Raw genomic sequence first — 16844 nt, forward strand, 5'->3', positions numbered from 1 at the left:
CAACAATGCCAGTTGCAGTTATACACGAGAAACAGGCCTAATCGCTGTGTATTTTGATTGCTTGTCACTTTAAAAAACTGTAAATGTAAACATATTGCAAGACAGAAACTCAAACCAGAAGTTTAAAAAGAGAATAATTACTTTGTCTTGACATCCAATTCAGTGAAACAGCAGTTTCAGCAGAATCAGAGGAGACGGATATGGGTCATTGTGCTGCGGTTGACAGTAATCAAAGACAGGAATTAGTTTCCCAGTTAAATGATAAGAAGAGAGGACCATTAACAGTGAGGAAGTGTCAAAACGGGGGTTGATGAGAAAGAGCGACTCAAAGCGTGCGCGCAAGAGAGAAGGGATGGGGGTGAAATGCAAATTTTCGGTGTCTGTTCCAAGCAGCTGGCTTTGGTATGGATGACATGAATGATGAATTGTGCTGTACTGGAAACACCAGCCTCTTTGCTTCCATTCCTCATTAATGTGTGTGAGAGCGAATACAAAGAGAGCGGGGAAAAACAGCAACAGCAGCCAGGGATGCTTCCTTTAATTAACCCACATACCAGCACATCTCCAACAACCACAAATGGCAACACACACTCGTGTATTTATCTGCTGCAGTCGTGGGTTCAAATGCAGCACAGGCACAATGAAATCAAACACTAAACGTCTCATGCTCCATACACACAATTAAAAGTCAATAGTCAAGCGTGAGCTCATATCTTATCGCTATGAGTACCAGCGATAAAACTGTGCAGACGGTGTTAATATTGCAACTGCAGCAGGCAATCATTTCCCCAAATAAATGGGGAAAAAGGAGAAAATGCGTTTAGGCGAAGCAGGTGAAAAATGAGAAGGAAAAAGCCATGAAATTGGGAGAGAGAGGAAAAGTTGCTTTGCTGGCGAAATAAAAGGGCTAGTCATTATTTTTCAGCCTTGCAGGTTTACAGGACGCAGCAGTCTGTGTGTGTGTAGTTTACTCAAAGGGTCAGAGTAAATGAAAACACAAGCCGGGTTATGGGATAAACACAAACACAATCATTTTTCAGTGAACACAACAGCTCTGTACTATACAGGTCTATCTCTTTTTCTCTCGGTTCAGTCCATTTTTCGTTTATGGTCTGAATCCAAGCAGTACCCATGAAAGAATATTAACAACACTCTGGAAAATAAAGGTTCTTTACTGACATCAATGGTTCCATGAAGAACCTTTATCATCAGTGGAACCTTATGGATAACTATTAAATTGTTCTTCAGACTAAGAATAAAATGGTTCTTTTAAAAACTGTTCCTGAAAGGTTCTTTTGGCGATCAAAAACTGTTCTAGCACTGCTGCGAAAAAACTCCCCAAAAACCTTTCGGAATCGTTTTTTTTTTTTTTTTTTTTTACATTTCAAATGTATGGTTGAAAATACAAACAACAAAACATCACAAACTTTGTTGAGTTGAGAAGTTTATTTACTTACCATCATATTTTATATGATGCCAAACAGCATAGATTTTTGTCATTGAGATTAATCAAAACACTCCTTTTATGTTCTACAGAAGAAAAGCAAGTCAAGTGGGTCTGGAATTACAAGAGGGTGATAAGGTACTTTTACATTTACTTTAATATTGCCAATAAGCTGAATGTAATCGGTTTTGACCAACTTCCTGTACTAATGTGTCATTTGACATCTGTCTTACATCTTTACCATACAGGAAACAGCATGTGACAAAAATTAAGTCTAGTCAGCTGAATGTCAGGTTTGGATGAGTTACACTAAGAATTTAGTGGATTTGGCAGGACGGATGGGTCATTTGTAATCTCATTCATCAGACCTCTCATCTAACTGCTTCAAAGACACATTTATCTGCGGTAAGTACTCTGAATGTGCCAAAAAAAGAAGAATTATGAATAATTATGAAATCCTTGAAGCTCCCCCCCCCCCCCCATACACATATAGAAGAAAATTCTAGAGATTTCATTCAAAAGCTCACAGTTTTCATTGTACATAATCTACATTTCTGCAAAAACATGTATAGTACAGATGTAAAGGGAGGCAGAATAAGACCATGTGCCATTAAAAAAACAGCATGTGCCCGTATCTCTGGAAAGGATTGATGACTTTTGTCGTCGTTTCTGTATTTATCATCCTTTTGTAGCCTTTCTGTTGAGAAAGCAGCAGGAGGTTGCGCATACAAATGATAAAAAATTATCTGAGCGTCTCAAATTCAGCCGATTCAGCCCGTGAAAACAAAGCCTCGGTGTGAAGTGTGCAGGAAATCAAGGAGAAAGACACCATAGACCTTGATGCATTTTTCACAATATACCTTTATTATCTTAATAAATACAAAAAAACAACAACACTGTGATGTTTAAAGAAACAAGTATTAAAAAAGACACTAAAATGCATTAGGACATTAGAAATATCAATATTAATTTTGGTATGTTCTGTAAGTGACATCTTTGTCTTATGGACATTTAGTGTACCGGCACGTTTTCAGATGGAAGAGAAAGGAATGAAATCCACTGTCGACAGGGCCAAAAAAGGAAGAGAGAGCATAGCAATCCATCAGGTACAAGGGGTGGAGAAACGTTTCAATAGCGAACATGGAATGAACTCTCTTACGTGAGGATGCATATGAATATATACATTTATATACACCCACATTAACACCACCGATATAGATGTAAAATCACCTGAGATACTCGTTCGCACCTCATTATTCCAAACAGCTGGACACTAGCGTTGAAATGATGTGAATTCTGAGAGAAAGACATGGGACGGCACGTCAGCCCGGTTTGGGAGAGCTCTCCTCAGTAACGTACAAAAACGGAAAAAGACGGAAATAATGAAAGAAAACAGTCATTTCACCAGTTACTCCTGAAGATTCCACAGTAAAAAATATCCTTTGAGCAGCCTTTTGTACATTTTGTTTTTAGAATATATTTATATATGTAAAATTTCATCAAGCAAAAAGAACCGACTGGACTGTTCGGTAAACGTACTGTATGTATTGGCCAAAGACAGTGGAAACGTTTTCTGGAGGTCTGACTGACGTTGTACAGCACACACCGAGGACGTGAAAAAATCGTACGACCACTATGCCTTAGCGATCGTGTGAGAGATATTGCCATATTTTTGCAAAGTCAAATGCATAATGTTATTGGCTTTAGCTCGATAGTCATTTTGAGACTTCAACATGTGATTACAGGACGACTGTCTGAATCAAGATACCAATGAATGTGGATTTATTTATGGATATTAGTGATTCAGTGCCCTGCATAGGTAAAGTAGAACTTAAAAACAAGGCTTTGGGACATTTGTCAGAAATATAAAAAAAAACAAGATACATTAAGTGCTCAACAAAAATGTTAAATTAAGTTACCTGAATTGATTCTCCACTTGTGATTTGAGATGTATGCAGAATCTCAAGACAAGCCCGGAAATTGACGTCTGCAAGACCTCTAGAGTAAGGCAGAAGCCTTACGGGAAGGCAGGGGTATTGTAGTCTTGTTCATATGGCTTTTAAATTACTTACTTTTCAAGTGCTTGTCGTCAAATTTTAAGTGGAGATCAAAAAATTAAAAAGCCCAATTGAACTCTATGCCCAAAGTCACCTCCAAACGTTAGCCAAGTTGGTGTCAATTAATTTTGCTATGCTCAGATGGACTAAATTAAAGACTTGAACGCAAAAAAAAAAGCAAGCGGCAAAAGAGTGAGCAGGGGAAGAGGCAAAGTTGGTACCTGTAGTCCAGTGTAGTTCAAAGATCTGGCCTAAATATGTTCCAATTGGACCAAGTGGACTAGATTGCGTAATATTAACTAGTAGGGGCAGCTGGACGTGTTGAAAATAGAACCACCTAGGATAAATTTCCCTGCAAACAGTTCCCCAACCCAACTGTGACTACTTCCAGCACGGAGAGGGTCCGGTTCCTCTCTCAGGAACCTCACTGCCGAAAGTTCGTAACTCATTTCGTCAGAACTGTAAGTCTTTCCGCCGGCATAGATGCAGGCATATCTTAATATATCTCTGTACACGGTTATATATTTTCTTATCTCTAGTTACAGTACAGAAACTCCCCTTCACATTTCCTTTCCTCCAATTCTTCATGTCAGCAGGAGCTATGGTTTTGTGCTTATCACCAAAATTGCAGTGCAAAAGAAAATAATTAATTATAATAATTATTATAATGACAACAATTAATTCATGAGAAGTATTAACAAATGATGGATGACAACATAATTTATATGGCACCACAGCCCATCAATTCACATATCGTACAAACGACCAACAGCGTAAGAGGGAGGAGAGCGCAGAAACAGAACTCGGCTTGCATAGCAATGCAATAACAATAATGTCATTTTCAATCTCCGATGTCAAGAATATATTTACAGGAAACTCGATTTCCTTTTCGCAAGTTCACCAAAGCTGGGCGACTCAGATCTCAGGTCTTCCATCATTTTTTCTTTTTTCTGTGAATGAATAGTTTAAGGAGGAAGGTGAGGGATGTTGCGAATCTTGTGGGTTGCATGTCCATCTTTACATCACATTTACAGTTTGTCCTTTTCATACTTTTTTCTTCTTTTTTTTTTTTTTTTCCTTCTTCCTTCTAATGCTTCACGAGTCCATTGCACCAAGCAGGTGAGGCATTTCCAGAACAGATAAAGGCATTCTTCAGTTTCCATCAAAAAGGCTCACTCTGAAAACAATACAAAGAGAACATGCCAGTCAGTTCTTTATACAGCTCTAGAAAAGGTAAACCATCAACACTTGACTGGGGAACTTTTAAACCATCAAGGTTCCAAACTTGTATGTTGTACCAAAGTTGTACCAGAATAACCTGCTCAGACTTACATAACTCTCCAGAGTACTGCGTGTTGGTCCCTATGTAGCTGCTTTCGCCCTGCTCCGTGGTGGAGCGCTGGTGCTGTCCCCTTGTCCCTTCACCTTTACGAGGACCCGTTGACCCTTTAGAGGAGGCTGTCCCAGAAGAGCTGTGGCCCCCGGGAGATGGGAATGACGGTTTGTTGTATGGCAATATGGCCTCTTCTGAAAACACAAATATTCAAACCCATACATTTACTGGCAAATATTTTTTTTTTTAGCTTTTCCATGTCCATGATTGGTTTCTTTCTGACTAATACTGAAGTGACCAACTCGTGCCAGCTTTGACCAAACCCTACTCATTAGTAATCTGCTCCAATGGCTAAACGAATCTCCACACTGAAGTTTAAAATGAAAATGAAGACATATGAGACCAAACTATACGGCTTGCCCAATCCACATCCCCCTCTGTGTCGCGCCAGATCCAGGCCTGGTTCTTTATGCTTCGTTTGGGCTGGAAACCCAGAATGGTGGATCCTAATGATCAGACAGTCACAGATGGAGCTCGGCTTCATTGCAGCGTGTGTGTGTGTATTCAGTGAAAAATGAGGGCTGGAACGATTAGGGTACATCTGTGCAACTAAGTGTGCCTCCTGTCTGCTGGTTCCTGGAGAAGGCCGGTGTTGGCCATGGAAGAGCTCACTAAGAGGGGGAGACAAGGCAATCCATTTGCTCCAGCTTGGCCTCCTTACAGCAGGGACCGTAAATGAATGCCAAGGGTCCACAGCTGGCGCTGTCAAACATCTGCCTCTGATGGCCACGATAGCAAGATAATATTTTACAGACCTGCTCTGCTGAATTAAGAGCATGTTTACTGTGCCAGGCTGATTAACTCATGTGGACATATAAGATCAGGTTCAGGTCTTTCATGAAAACATATTTCACCATCAAGTTAAAACACCAAAAAAAGCATTTCTGATGTCCATTAACCTGCTAAAGATCAGGCTGGTTAGAGCTGGTTTGGAGCTGGACTAGTTGGTAGACCATTCAAATTCTGGAAGCTGGTTGACCAAAATGTCTTTATGGACAAGCTGGTTGACCATGGAGTTCAGTGGTGTCCATTCCTGTTCTTTGAGAGACTGGCTAACCAAGGATCCCTTGTTGGACAAGTTACTAACTAGTATCCCCTGCTTGGAACCAGTATTCAAAACACTGCTTCTAATGTGGTTTCTCCTTTATGAGTCAATTTTAGATTTCAAAATGTCATCAGAACTCAAGGTAAGTCATCAATCGTCCTACCTGAAACAGGACAATTTTTCTGTCCTCTTCTGCTCTCCTCTCCTCTTTCTATGGATCCCAGTCTGTCCTGGGCTTGTTGGTGACGCTCCAGTGAGGTTCGGGCCTGCCGGTCCAAGGAACTCTTCATCTCCTCCAGGCCCATCATGGGTTGCCTCTCCAAGGAGGAAGCCTTGCGGTCCGAGGGGTTGGGCATGTTCCTCGCCCCCTGGACACGAGCTGTCTGGCAGGGTGGAGGCTCTGGTGGTGGAGGCAGATCTGGGAAAGAAGCAGGAAGGGCCATTTGAATTCAAACAATAGGTACAGCATTTCCATTTATGTGCATTGAGCATTTATCATCATTTGACAATAGGTGTCTTTTGTATCTACATAAATGCCCTCAAAAGGGTAATATTGATTTCATTCTGTTTGATAAATGATTATAATGGCTTGGATATTAGCTATTGCTACATGCATTTGCTTATTACCCCATCTGTCTCCTTTAACCAATGCTAACTTCCACATTAATTCAATAAAACATACAAGAGATCTACAATCTATTGTAAACCGTTTTTTTGGCCTTCAAATGTGGTCTAAACCATTGCATAAGTAATTAAATATTTATTGTTTTTGGTTTTGTCTTCGTGGATTAAACTGATCTAACATGAACCAGGCTTTGGAATTATCTTTTCAGTAAAAACTGGACTTAAACTCACCATCAGCGCTGGCATCGCGGCGGTGCGGGGCAGTGCCAGGGCCTTTGTGTTTGCGGGTGGGCCTTGCCGCCCGCTGGTGACCCAGACTGTGTGAGCCCACCGTGCTTCCATCTGTGGAGAAAGGGCTAGCTGGACGAGGTCTATGATGTAGACCTTTATCTGCAGGGAGCAAAGAGAGAATCTTGTTTAGCGCACAATGCTATCAAAACACTACTTGCAGAGGTGATAAACAAATCTTAAAAGGAAAGCATGGCAGGATGCTCAGGTGGAGGGCGGATAGCTTGTTAGTTTGATTTAGAAGCAGCAGAATCAATCAATATTTCATTTCTATTGCAAAGCCTGTTGGAGAAAAGGTTTAAGACTGTGGAAATGGTTTTATGAAGATCATTAAGATCATCATAGAGTCAGAAAGAGGCATGAAGTCAAACCTGAAGTCAATAATAAAATAATCTTAAAACATCAGCGCTGCATCTGTTTCCAGTTAATTCATTCGCTTACAGTGTAAACTGAATCCCTTCACTGAAAACGCAAGACCAAAACCCTGCTAAGTGAAAACAGTCATCGCCAAAATCCACCAAGCAAAATCCATCAAGTTGTTAGTAGTTGCACCATGCTGCTTCACCAGGAGTTCACCAGAAAGCAGAAAAGAAGCATCATTCTGTTAAGAGTGAGCCATATTGTAGTCAGCAAAAACCAGACTTCCAGACTCGAATTCCTGTTTCCTCTAAACCGACCTCTCTTGCTCAGGCTTGTGCCGTCCAGACGGTAACCAGCCTTGTCTGCTGCTGCCACCAGGGCTCGTGCAAAGCTGCAATGGGTGAAGAGTGAGCCGTCAGAGGAGCTGCCGGCACTAGACCTTCTGCTGGAGAAGTTTCTGTCATCATCTTCTGAAGCCGAGCCCCAACCATTCACCATGGAGCCTGGAGGGGAGCGGCCGCATGGGTGTTAGATTGACCAGGTTTGCTAGTTTTATAGTCCAGAAAAACAGGACGTACTCTGAGGTTTTACTTTATTAATATTTAAATGCTAATAAATTAATGATACCTTTATAAAGGCAAACAGCAAACTAAATTTACCAGAATAATATAATGGGGCTTTGGTGTGTGCTGGAAATGATAATTCTCTTATCTGAAAAAAGATGTGTTATATACCACAGGTGAGCTATGTTTGATAAGAAATGAGTCAGCCACCATCATAATATTAGGTAATGTAATGAAACTAATAACCAAAACAAAATGACTGAGGAGGGTAGATTACGAAAAACATTAAAATCCAAGCCAAAACAAAGAAACAAAACACCAAAGGCACACAAAAAAACAAAAAAATAAACAAAGAAAAAGAATAAAAAAGAAAACAAACGACAACAAAATCACATCAAACTAAAAATTCAAAACAAAATGACTGAGGAGGGGAGAATATGGAAAATATACAAGTCAAAACAAAACAAAAAAGCAAAACACCCAGGCACACAAAACTACAGAAAAAAACGAAAAAGACTAAAAACTAAATTAAAGACAACAAAATCAACATTAACATGAGACAAAGTGAAAAAAGAAAAACAAGAAAAAAAGAGAAGCAAACAACAAAAATACACAAAGGCTTGAGGCAAAGCATAACTGTTACAATACATGCATAATTTCTTAACTAAAACATTAATGTCATTTAATCATTTTTGTTTCACTAACCCAAGCTGTTAGGTTTTTTTCCCCTTCAGTAATGTATCCTATTTCCATCCTCCAAATAAACTTACACCCGCCACCTGACTACACCTCCCTTCCTTTTGATTGCTCTGATAGGAAGGAACGCACGCACCTGCGCGTGGCCTGAGGTGAAGCAGCTGATATCGCACACGGAAACACGCAGCATGATCAAAGCAACCACACGGCTACGTGCTGTTCTTCTTCTTTGGCACTTGTCAGATTTATGGCATGCATTTTTTTGATTGATGGAAACCCGGTACAAACATCCTCAGGGAAGCCGATGTGAGATGGCACGACTATTGTTTAATGTTCCAAGGAGAAAGTTAAGAGGGTAACAGTGGTTACTGTAGCCTGGGTAATATGTCTGGTTTCAAGATCTAACATTGAGCTAATTAGGTTTTGGTGAAAGATTTATTACATGTATTGTTATAGTTTGTCAATGATAAAATATTTTCTATCCCAGATTAATATGCAGAAAAAAAGTAAAACCATCTAAAAGAATAAGCACTGCAGTAATGTAGTCCTTATAGCTTAAAAATACAGCTTTAAAAATCATTCATTACTTCTAATAAAATATAGTTATTCAATGAATACATAATGAATTATTATCATCATTATTATTATTATTATTATGGAAAATCAGTAACACTGTATACATAGTGTAACATGCTAGCATATAACCCCCCCCCCCCCCAATTTTTTTTTTTTAAATAAAATCCTATTATAATACCTGCAAATATAACAAAGAATTTCAAAGCACCAACATACATTTAGTTTGTTTCTCTTGTCTAAAATAGAAAAGAAGAATAGGATGCAGACCAAAAAAAAAAAAAAAAACACCTTCCAAGCAGTCTCTTCCTTTTAATTTCCTCAGAAACTGCATATGGCTTTGTTTCGCTAAAAAAGTTAAGTCCCTCGAGACCAGCAAAGCAAGACTGCATATAATGAATTGGATGTGCTGGTAGAGACAGAGGCGGGTACAGAGCTCCACATCAGAGAGGACAGCTCCTGCAGAATACCTGCACTATGCCTCAGTGCCTCGTGCCTCCTCCAGAGACGACATCCTCTCTAACAACCAGCCACCTAAAACAGATCCCCGAAAATACCACGCTTTCACTCTTCACCATATAATAATGCTGGCAGCTGCAAAACAATAACAATTCTCCGGCCAACATAAATTTTGGATCACGTTCGCAAACCCAAATGTTTTTATACAGCATGGCTTACCATGAACTGAACTTCCCACAAATTGTTGCTAATTTGGAGTTGGCAGTCACAAACGGCAATGTTTGAAGCTGGAATACTGTAGCTGCTATAAATATAAGACTGATAAAAAATCTGACATTTTATGGATTCAATAACAGCTATTTTTGACACCACTGAAGCATCTTTCCATTCCGATAATCCACTGATAATATTCACAGGTCGACTCAATGGAGTTACGCAGGACTGTAAAACTCATCCAGCACCCTGCTGCCACTAAAGCTGATTTACACTGCCCTGAGCCCTCATCTGCATATCATTAAGTGCCGTAATCATTCCCCTTGATGAGTAGGCGGAGACGCCCGCCTTAGGACACGTGACCTCAGTTGGTGCAAGGGTTTTTGGGAGCAGGACAGTGAGCTCACTGCTCACATTACAACTCCCATAAAACACTCTCACTATTTCACAAACTCATGGATTGTGTATGCGATAAATAATGAAACACGATAAAGAAAAATATGTTACAGCGATCTTTATTTCACCTTAACTAAGCTGCCCAAAAGAAAAGGTTGTTAAAACTGTTTTATTCTCTTCAGAAAGGACAAATCTCTGCCTCTGGGTCTGGCAGTAACTAGTGTAGTGTCAGTTTGGTGCTACTGTGGGCAAAAACAAAGGACACTGGTTGAAGAAAGCAGTGAAAAGAAGCTGTCGAGAGTCTTACAGGAGGACACAGCCACCACTGAACAGCACTTGCTTTGTGTTTCTCCAGATATCTCAGTCCAGAGAGATGTCAGAGACGAACAATGCTACAGCATTCAGGGGAAAATGCACCTCACAGGTCTAGTCCTGTAAAAGAGACTCAAAATCTATCTATCTATCTATCTATCTAGATTGGGGGCCTGCCGAGCCAAGGGGGAACATTTAATTGAAACAAGGGAACGAATATAGAGCCCTGCACGGGCCCGGCTCTTGTCTGACAGCTTATCAGAATTCTCCGCCCGAGTCCGACCCGAACCAGTGTCTTTTTTCTCTCTCTCTCTTCCCCTTTACACAGCTGCTATTGCAGCCATTAAAAAAAAGTTCAAACTAAAAAGGTTTTGTGGTTATATTTCGTTTCGTTAAGTTAATTTAGAAACATGATTGGAACATTTTATGTTTGTTAAATTCAAGTTTTTATTTTTATTTTTAAATACCAAGCGGCCAGCGCCAGACAGTGAGTTGAGCATATGTTTGATAAGCGCAGCCTTCTCAAATAAACACGACTGGAGACATGACATAAACTTCATGCATTTCACAATATAAATGAAAAAAATTAAGATAAATGGGTGATACATATCAAATCGTTTGTGCTAAAAGTGGAAGCTTTTAGATCCTACCTGTCTGATCGCTACCACTTTGTTCATTTAAATGGGGAGTCATCTCAATTATCACCAGTATCATAAGTATGGAGTACCACAAGGATCTGTCCTAGGTCCTCTGCTATTTTCAATATACATGTTGCCTCTTGGTAATATTATTAGAAAATACAGGATTAGTTTTCATTGTTATGCTGATAATACTCAACTATATATCTCAACAAGACCAGATGAAACTTCTAAACTATCTAAAATTTAAAATATTTTAAAGCGCGCTTTGAAGGACACGGAGGCGCTAGCGAGATCACTTGCATTTTTTTTTCTTAATATGAGTGGAAAATTAAAATACGCCATAATTTTTCCTCATAAAGGTAAGAGTATACATCATTCGAAGCTGCATATAATTTTATTTGTGTGCACCCACAATATCAACAAAACGTTTTGCTATTGTTAAAATAAAGAAAACAAACAGGGCTGTGTTTCCCAAAAGCATCGTAAGCTTAAGGCTGGCCACACACTAGAGGATTTTAAGACCGATTTTAAGGCCGATTTGCACCCCCGATCCGCGGCTTGTCGCAAGCAATTTTTGGTCCAAAAATGTTCTATTGTGTGGTGTCATTACAATTATTTATCTGCTCCCGATCGAGACGGAGCGTGTGTTTGATATTTACGACTCTTGATCGGGCTGCCTCTGACGTGATAACCGCAATAGCCAATGAGAGCAAGCAAGCGTCACTCAGCGGATGTTGCGTGCTTCTATAGCGAAACCTGACAGCCGTGAAAGCAGAGAACATCATCCATATGATTTTCACTGTGAAACAGAACGCATGCCAGGAGAGGCAGCTGACAAAGTCGACTGTCCTCTATTTGTTTTTCTTCTAAAGTCACGTTTGATCTCGCGAGTCTCCGTGTCACTGTGAAATCGTTCCTACAGTCTTCAAGTGTGCGGTCTCATGGTCTGCTCGAATCATCTAGTGTGCGCGTTCAGAGGATTATAAGGCTAAAAATCGGTTGAACTGTCTTCATGTCTGTGGTCTCCCATGATTTTAAAATCGGTTAAAATCATCTAGTGTGCAGCCAGCTTAAGTTGATCGTAAAAACGATCGCACAAAAAAAAAAAAGACTTGAAAGCGTTAAATATTATTTCCAAGCATTTATACTGTCATTAAAACAGCTTGATAATAGTCACGTAACGTTATTTAAATCAGAAAAATCAACAAGTTAACTGAGTTGGAGCCCATTTCATATGGAGGGGCCCTTACAATTTTTTTTGCATATGGGCCCGGGACTGACTGCACCCATGATAATGCATACAAGTGCAATGATAATGAATACATCTCTGCCTAATTAGAGGAACACCAGTGGCCCATTTTGCCTCAGTCCTGTGGTAAATTGGAGAACAGAGGACTTTTAGATTCTAACCCCACAATGCCATACCCTTCGCGTGTCCCCTATGACAGACGGACCATAAAACCCTTTCAATAAGTTGTAAAATGGAAATGGTGCCTCCTGTCTTCAATGGGAAAATGGAGCCATGAACGTGAAATTTTTTCAAAATCTTCATGGGAAAATGGAGGCAATGGAAATGCTTGAGTATTTCATTCTAATAATAATATTACACATATACATGAAAATATTACACACTACCATTCAACGGTTTTGGTTTGGTAAAATTTTATAAAGTTGTCTCTTATGCTCACCAAGGCTTTAATTTATTTAATCAATAATACACTAAAAGTAGTAATACTGTGAACTATTATTACAATTTTTAAGAGGTTTAGTCCAGTTTTACTGAACAATTGTCATTTAGTATTTCATATTCATTTAGTCTTTTAGTTTGTTACTCCTCATAACTGTGATTGGAATTCATTCCCAAATGCCTGAACAAACTGGATTTCAGTGCGGCCATTTTCAGTTGAGGTGGGAATAAACATAAGCACCCGCCACACACGTGAGCATAATGACAAACAATGCAGCTATTTGCAGACAAGCAGAGCAAAACAGTATTTTACCATGCTAGGGCAAACAAAGCCACCAAATGAGGTACACATGTGAATAAACCATGACCGGTTCCCATATAAACATCAGCAGTACAATCTCAAAGTGCCCGCTGGACTGAAATATGCTGCTTTTAGATTAGAGATCAGTACCTATGTTTTATTGTCTTATCTTTACGCCGCACATGCTGTTGAATTGTAATTTGATATGTGAGTAGATCATATCGTTTGGTGTCTCTGACCAAATGGACTGCGTTTTAATTAACTTTTTAAATAAAAAGTTATATCGATTTTTGTCTCTACCGTCCATTCTGGGTTCAAACTGAGTCCTGAAATGATATAACAGAGATAGAAATCCCCGATTAAGAGGATGTCGGATGAGATAATGAGCAAATGAAATGACCACCCCTGCATTGAAAGAACGCAATCTGCACCGGACATCTGACTGTGCACCCAACTGAATAGTTCAAAGGATTAGATAAGGGCTTTATGCTCTTTTTGAAGAACTTTAGAATGTTCCTTCAAAGTAGAAGTTCATATAAATGAGAAATTAATAAAAAAATGTAGGCTTACCCGTAACAGAGCTGTCCAAGTTGTCCATGCTGGAGCCTGGTGTGTGTTCCATGCCCCTAATTTGCGGCGACATCTCATATCCCTCGTCCTCCTCCTCCTCGTCATCTTCGTCAGGAAGGTCTGTCTCAATATCAGACACTAGGGTGCTGGAGATATAACCCACGGGTGGTGCAGGGGCCTGGGGCGGGTAAGGCCCACACTGCATGTGCCTATGGAGAATTCAAGAAGTCAATCGTGAACATACCACACTTTTTTTGCATAACCAAGCAAGAGCTTCAAGGGTTGTCAGAAGGAGACAAAGGGTGTCAATGAGCGACAAGCCTAAACAAAAGAGAAATGCGTGGGGTGTGCTTTCTGTCAGGCGAAATTTGGTATTCCTAGAACATTCGTTGTCATCTCTCCGATGAATTGGGACAATTCGGCTAATTCAGCAGCGCCACGGTTTGCATGCTAACACAATGACCTACTAATTGCAGCTTGAAGAGGATACAATGGCAACCACCACAGGCATGTCTTTGCTGCGGCTGTCACCCACTAGACAGCTAGGTTAGATGACAGCCCTACTCTGTCTATCTATATATATATATATATATATATATATATATATATATGTGTGTGTGTGTGTGTGTGTGTGTGTATCAGTGTGACTTTGTGCAGTGCTGCTGCTGCTTTGATGCGGTCTGTGCCAGGATTTGGATATAATTATGTGCTCTTCCCAGTCGTCACAAATGTTCTATGAGCAACATACTCATTATGGTGGTAACATGACATCTTCCTCCTGACAAGTAGAGGCCGTTTCCTTGCAGTGCCGACTGTAATAAGCGGAAGTTGGTTTCTCTTGGAAAGACAGGTTGAAGCATGGCTTTAGCATGGGGGCTTTATAAGAATGCTTTATGCAGTCTGGGAGGAACAACTATCAGTTGTTTTCATATTTAATTCACCTACATCGACCTTTTTCATTTAAATCATGCCTTTGTTGAAAATGACTAACAAATGTGGTGCAATAAAAACAGATCTTTTTATTTAATTTAATTCAGTTTGTGCGGGTAAAAAGGAAGCCAGTTAAGTAAAAAAAAAAAAAAAAAACAGCTCTTTGAATCTTCAATGTTAAATAGTCATTTTTATATTTTACAATTGCATTTAGTGCCTGAAGAGGTGCTCAAACTTTTTACTACAAAGGGCAAAAAAGCAAATTTAGAATGTAAGTGTTGAATTATACCCAAATATATTAAACTACATTTTTAAAATCAAATTCACTCATATTATCCAGTGTATCGAGATCTTACCAAGTCTGTTTAGCCATGTCCAACTGGTAAGCACGGGTTAGCTCATCTAGGTGGGCTTGGAGCATGGGCTGTATTTCTTCACGTGGGGATGGGCTCAGTGTGGCTGTGGACTGCTTGCCAAAGGAAACTGCTGCAGGGGAGGAGGCCACACCCCTTATGGGAGGAGTAGGCACCCGTTCTTCCTCTTCCTCCAGCTCATCCTCTAAACCCTGATGGAGGTACGTCTGCACGGGCAAGGGTGGGCCCCAACCGTCACTATCATATCTGAAAAAAATGAGCATAGAAACAAAATGAAAACAGACCACAGACAGGTCCCTGTGGCACCCCATTAACAGGTGTGTGTTAGGCAAGAGAATAAGGAATCTTGTTTTTTTTTTTTTTAAGAAATGTTAGCCTAGCCAACAGTTATGGATATAGTGAGACTCAGGTTTAGCAACATAGTGGTAATGATGTAAATCTTGGGTTAAATCTAGAGGAATTTTCTCAGCTTTACTTGTTCTTTAATACAGGCTGATCTGGCAGAGTGGCTGCTTTTTCTTATTTCCCAGAACTGTGCTTATACATACTGAAATAATACATGTCATAAAGCCAACATTCATTAGAGGAATTTGTCAGTGCACATCCCGTAGGACATAACAGTTTTAATCTGAAGCCATTAAAGACAGTGGCGAGATTTACTGCGTAGAAGACTACTCATTTGCCAGAGAGCCTATTAAACCCGATGACTCTCCGAGATGGAAATTAACAGGGTTGAAAGGCAAGCACACCTCTCCAGCAGGGTATTTAATTTGTATCACCACCTTCATGTTTTCTTTTAACTGTACAGATGGGGCGACGCTGATCTCAGACAAGAGTGGAGTGCCGTCGTAGGTGAAAGTATATTAAAAGTTGCTGAGCGTGAACAGTTTGTTAAACAGGGTTTTAATATTACGTCTATTTATAATGGATAACAAATAAATCGTTTAATGCTAGTGGCTTGATTAACTCTCTAAGGAATAAATAAATACCATTAGCAGATTTATTGATATATATTAGCTAGCAAGAACAAGACTTTGAGCAATTTCTTACAAACATCTTGGCCGGTATTATTTTAAACCACCATTTTTATCACTTAATGGGCAAAATCCAATGCTTAATTGCATGGATCATAGTGTCTAGATATTATAGATGTGACCATTGAATTTTCAGTATAGAGTGTCTCTATTACTTGTACTAAGTAGAGCTGAATGAGTGACTCTGAACCCTACCCTCCTCCGTCATGGTGCTCTGAGGCATAGTGGTCCATCTCTGTGCCTGGAAGAGGGTGGACAGGAGGGAGAGGGAGTGGAACATTAGCCCAGTTGGAGCCATTCATCTTGGTGGGCTTGGCGTTTGCTTTGGTCTTCTTCTTCTTTCCACCTTTCCCACCTACAATTGCAAAAGTTGGGGATATTTGTTAAAGCCTGAATGCTGAACGATGCCATGTGATTAGCCAATTTCCATGTTTTCACCTTAAAAAGAAAATCGATTTATTCCCAACATGACATGTGCTTGAAATTCTCTATGCTAAGTGAAGGCTCTTGCAATGCCACTGTCAAACGCAATTGCTTGAATGTTAGAATGTACAACTCCAACTGCTTTCAAAATTTTCACAAGCCAACACGGCCATAAAAGCAATCTCAAGGCTGTGTGGTGAAAGAAACGGCATGTTTGCAGCATGTCAATGGCTCAAAGACTGAAGACTAAAAAAAAAAAAAAAATACTGAAAAAAAAACCTTTGACCTCTTTTTAACTATGATTGCTATTTATGCAACTTGCTGGAATAACTATGCTTATACAACTCTGGTTCTACTCTATGAATGTGCACTTTTCTTTACTCTAAGAAAAAGTATTGGGAAAGAAACAGAATGTGTCAAAGATGGGGAAAAAAAAGCTGTTGAACTTGAATATGCTGCAT

General features: G+C 39.8%; 1 protein-coding gene across 3 annotated transcripts in view; it reads right to left on the reverse strand.

The window, feature by feature from the left end:
* Positions 1-2294: 2294 nt before the first annotated feature.
* The window catches only part of LOC306854270 (roundabout homolog 2-like), a 346492-nt gene continuing 331942 nt past the window's right edge, over positions 2295-16844 (reverse strand). For all 3 annotated transcript variants that reach the window (XM_079392145.1, XM_079392146.1, XM_079392144.1), the window contains 8 exons: positions 16156-16315; positions 14909-15172; positions 13623-13831; positions 7529-7714; positions 6795-6953; positions 6103-6357; positions 4834-5028; positions 2295-4678 (listed from right to left, as the gene is read on the reverse strand). In XM_079392145.1, the coding sequence (XP_079248271.1) occupies positions 4677-4678; positions 4834-5028; positions 6103-6357; positions 6795-6953; positions 7529-7714; positions 13623-13831; positions 14909-15172; positions 16156-16315 (1430 nt within the window). In that variant the 3' untranslated portion in view covers positions 2295-4676. The remainder of the gene's footprint in view (positions 4679-4833; positions 5029-6102; positions 6358-6794; positions 6954-7528; positions 7715-13622; positions 13832-14908; positions 15173-16155; positions 16316-16844) is intronic.

This window comes from Barbus barbus (assembly GCF_936440315.1).
Source record: "Barbus barbus genome assembly, chromosome: 34".
Classification (NCBI taxonomy): domain Eukaryota; kingdom Metazoa; phylum Chordata; class Actinopteri; order Cypriniformes; family Cyprinidae; genus Barbus; species Barbus barbus.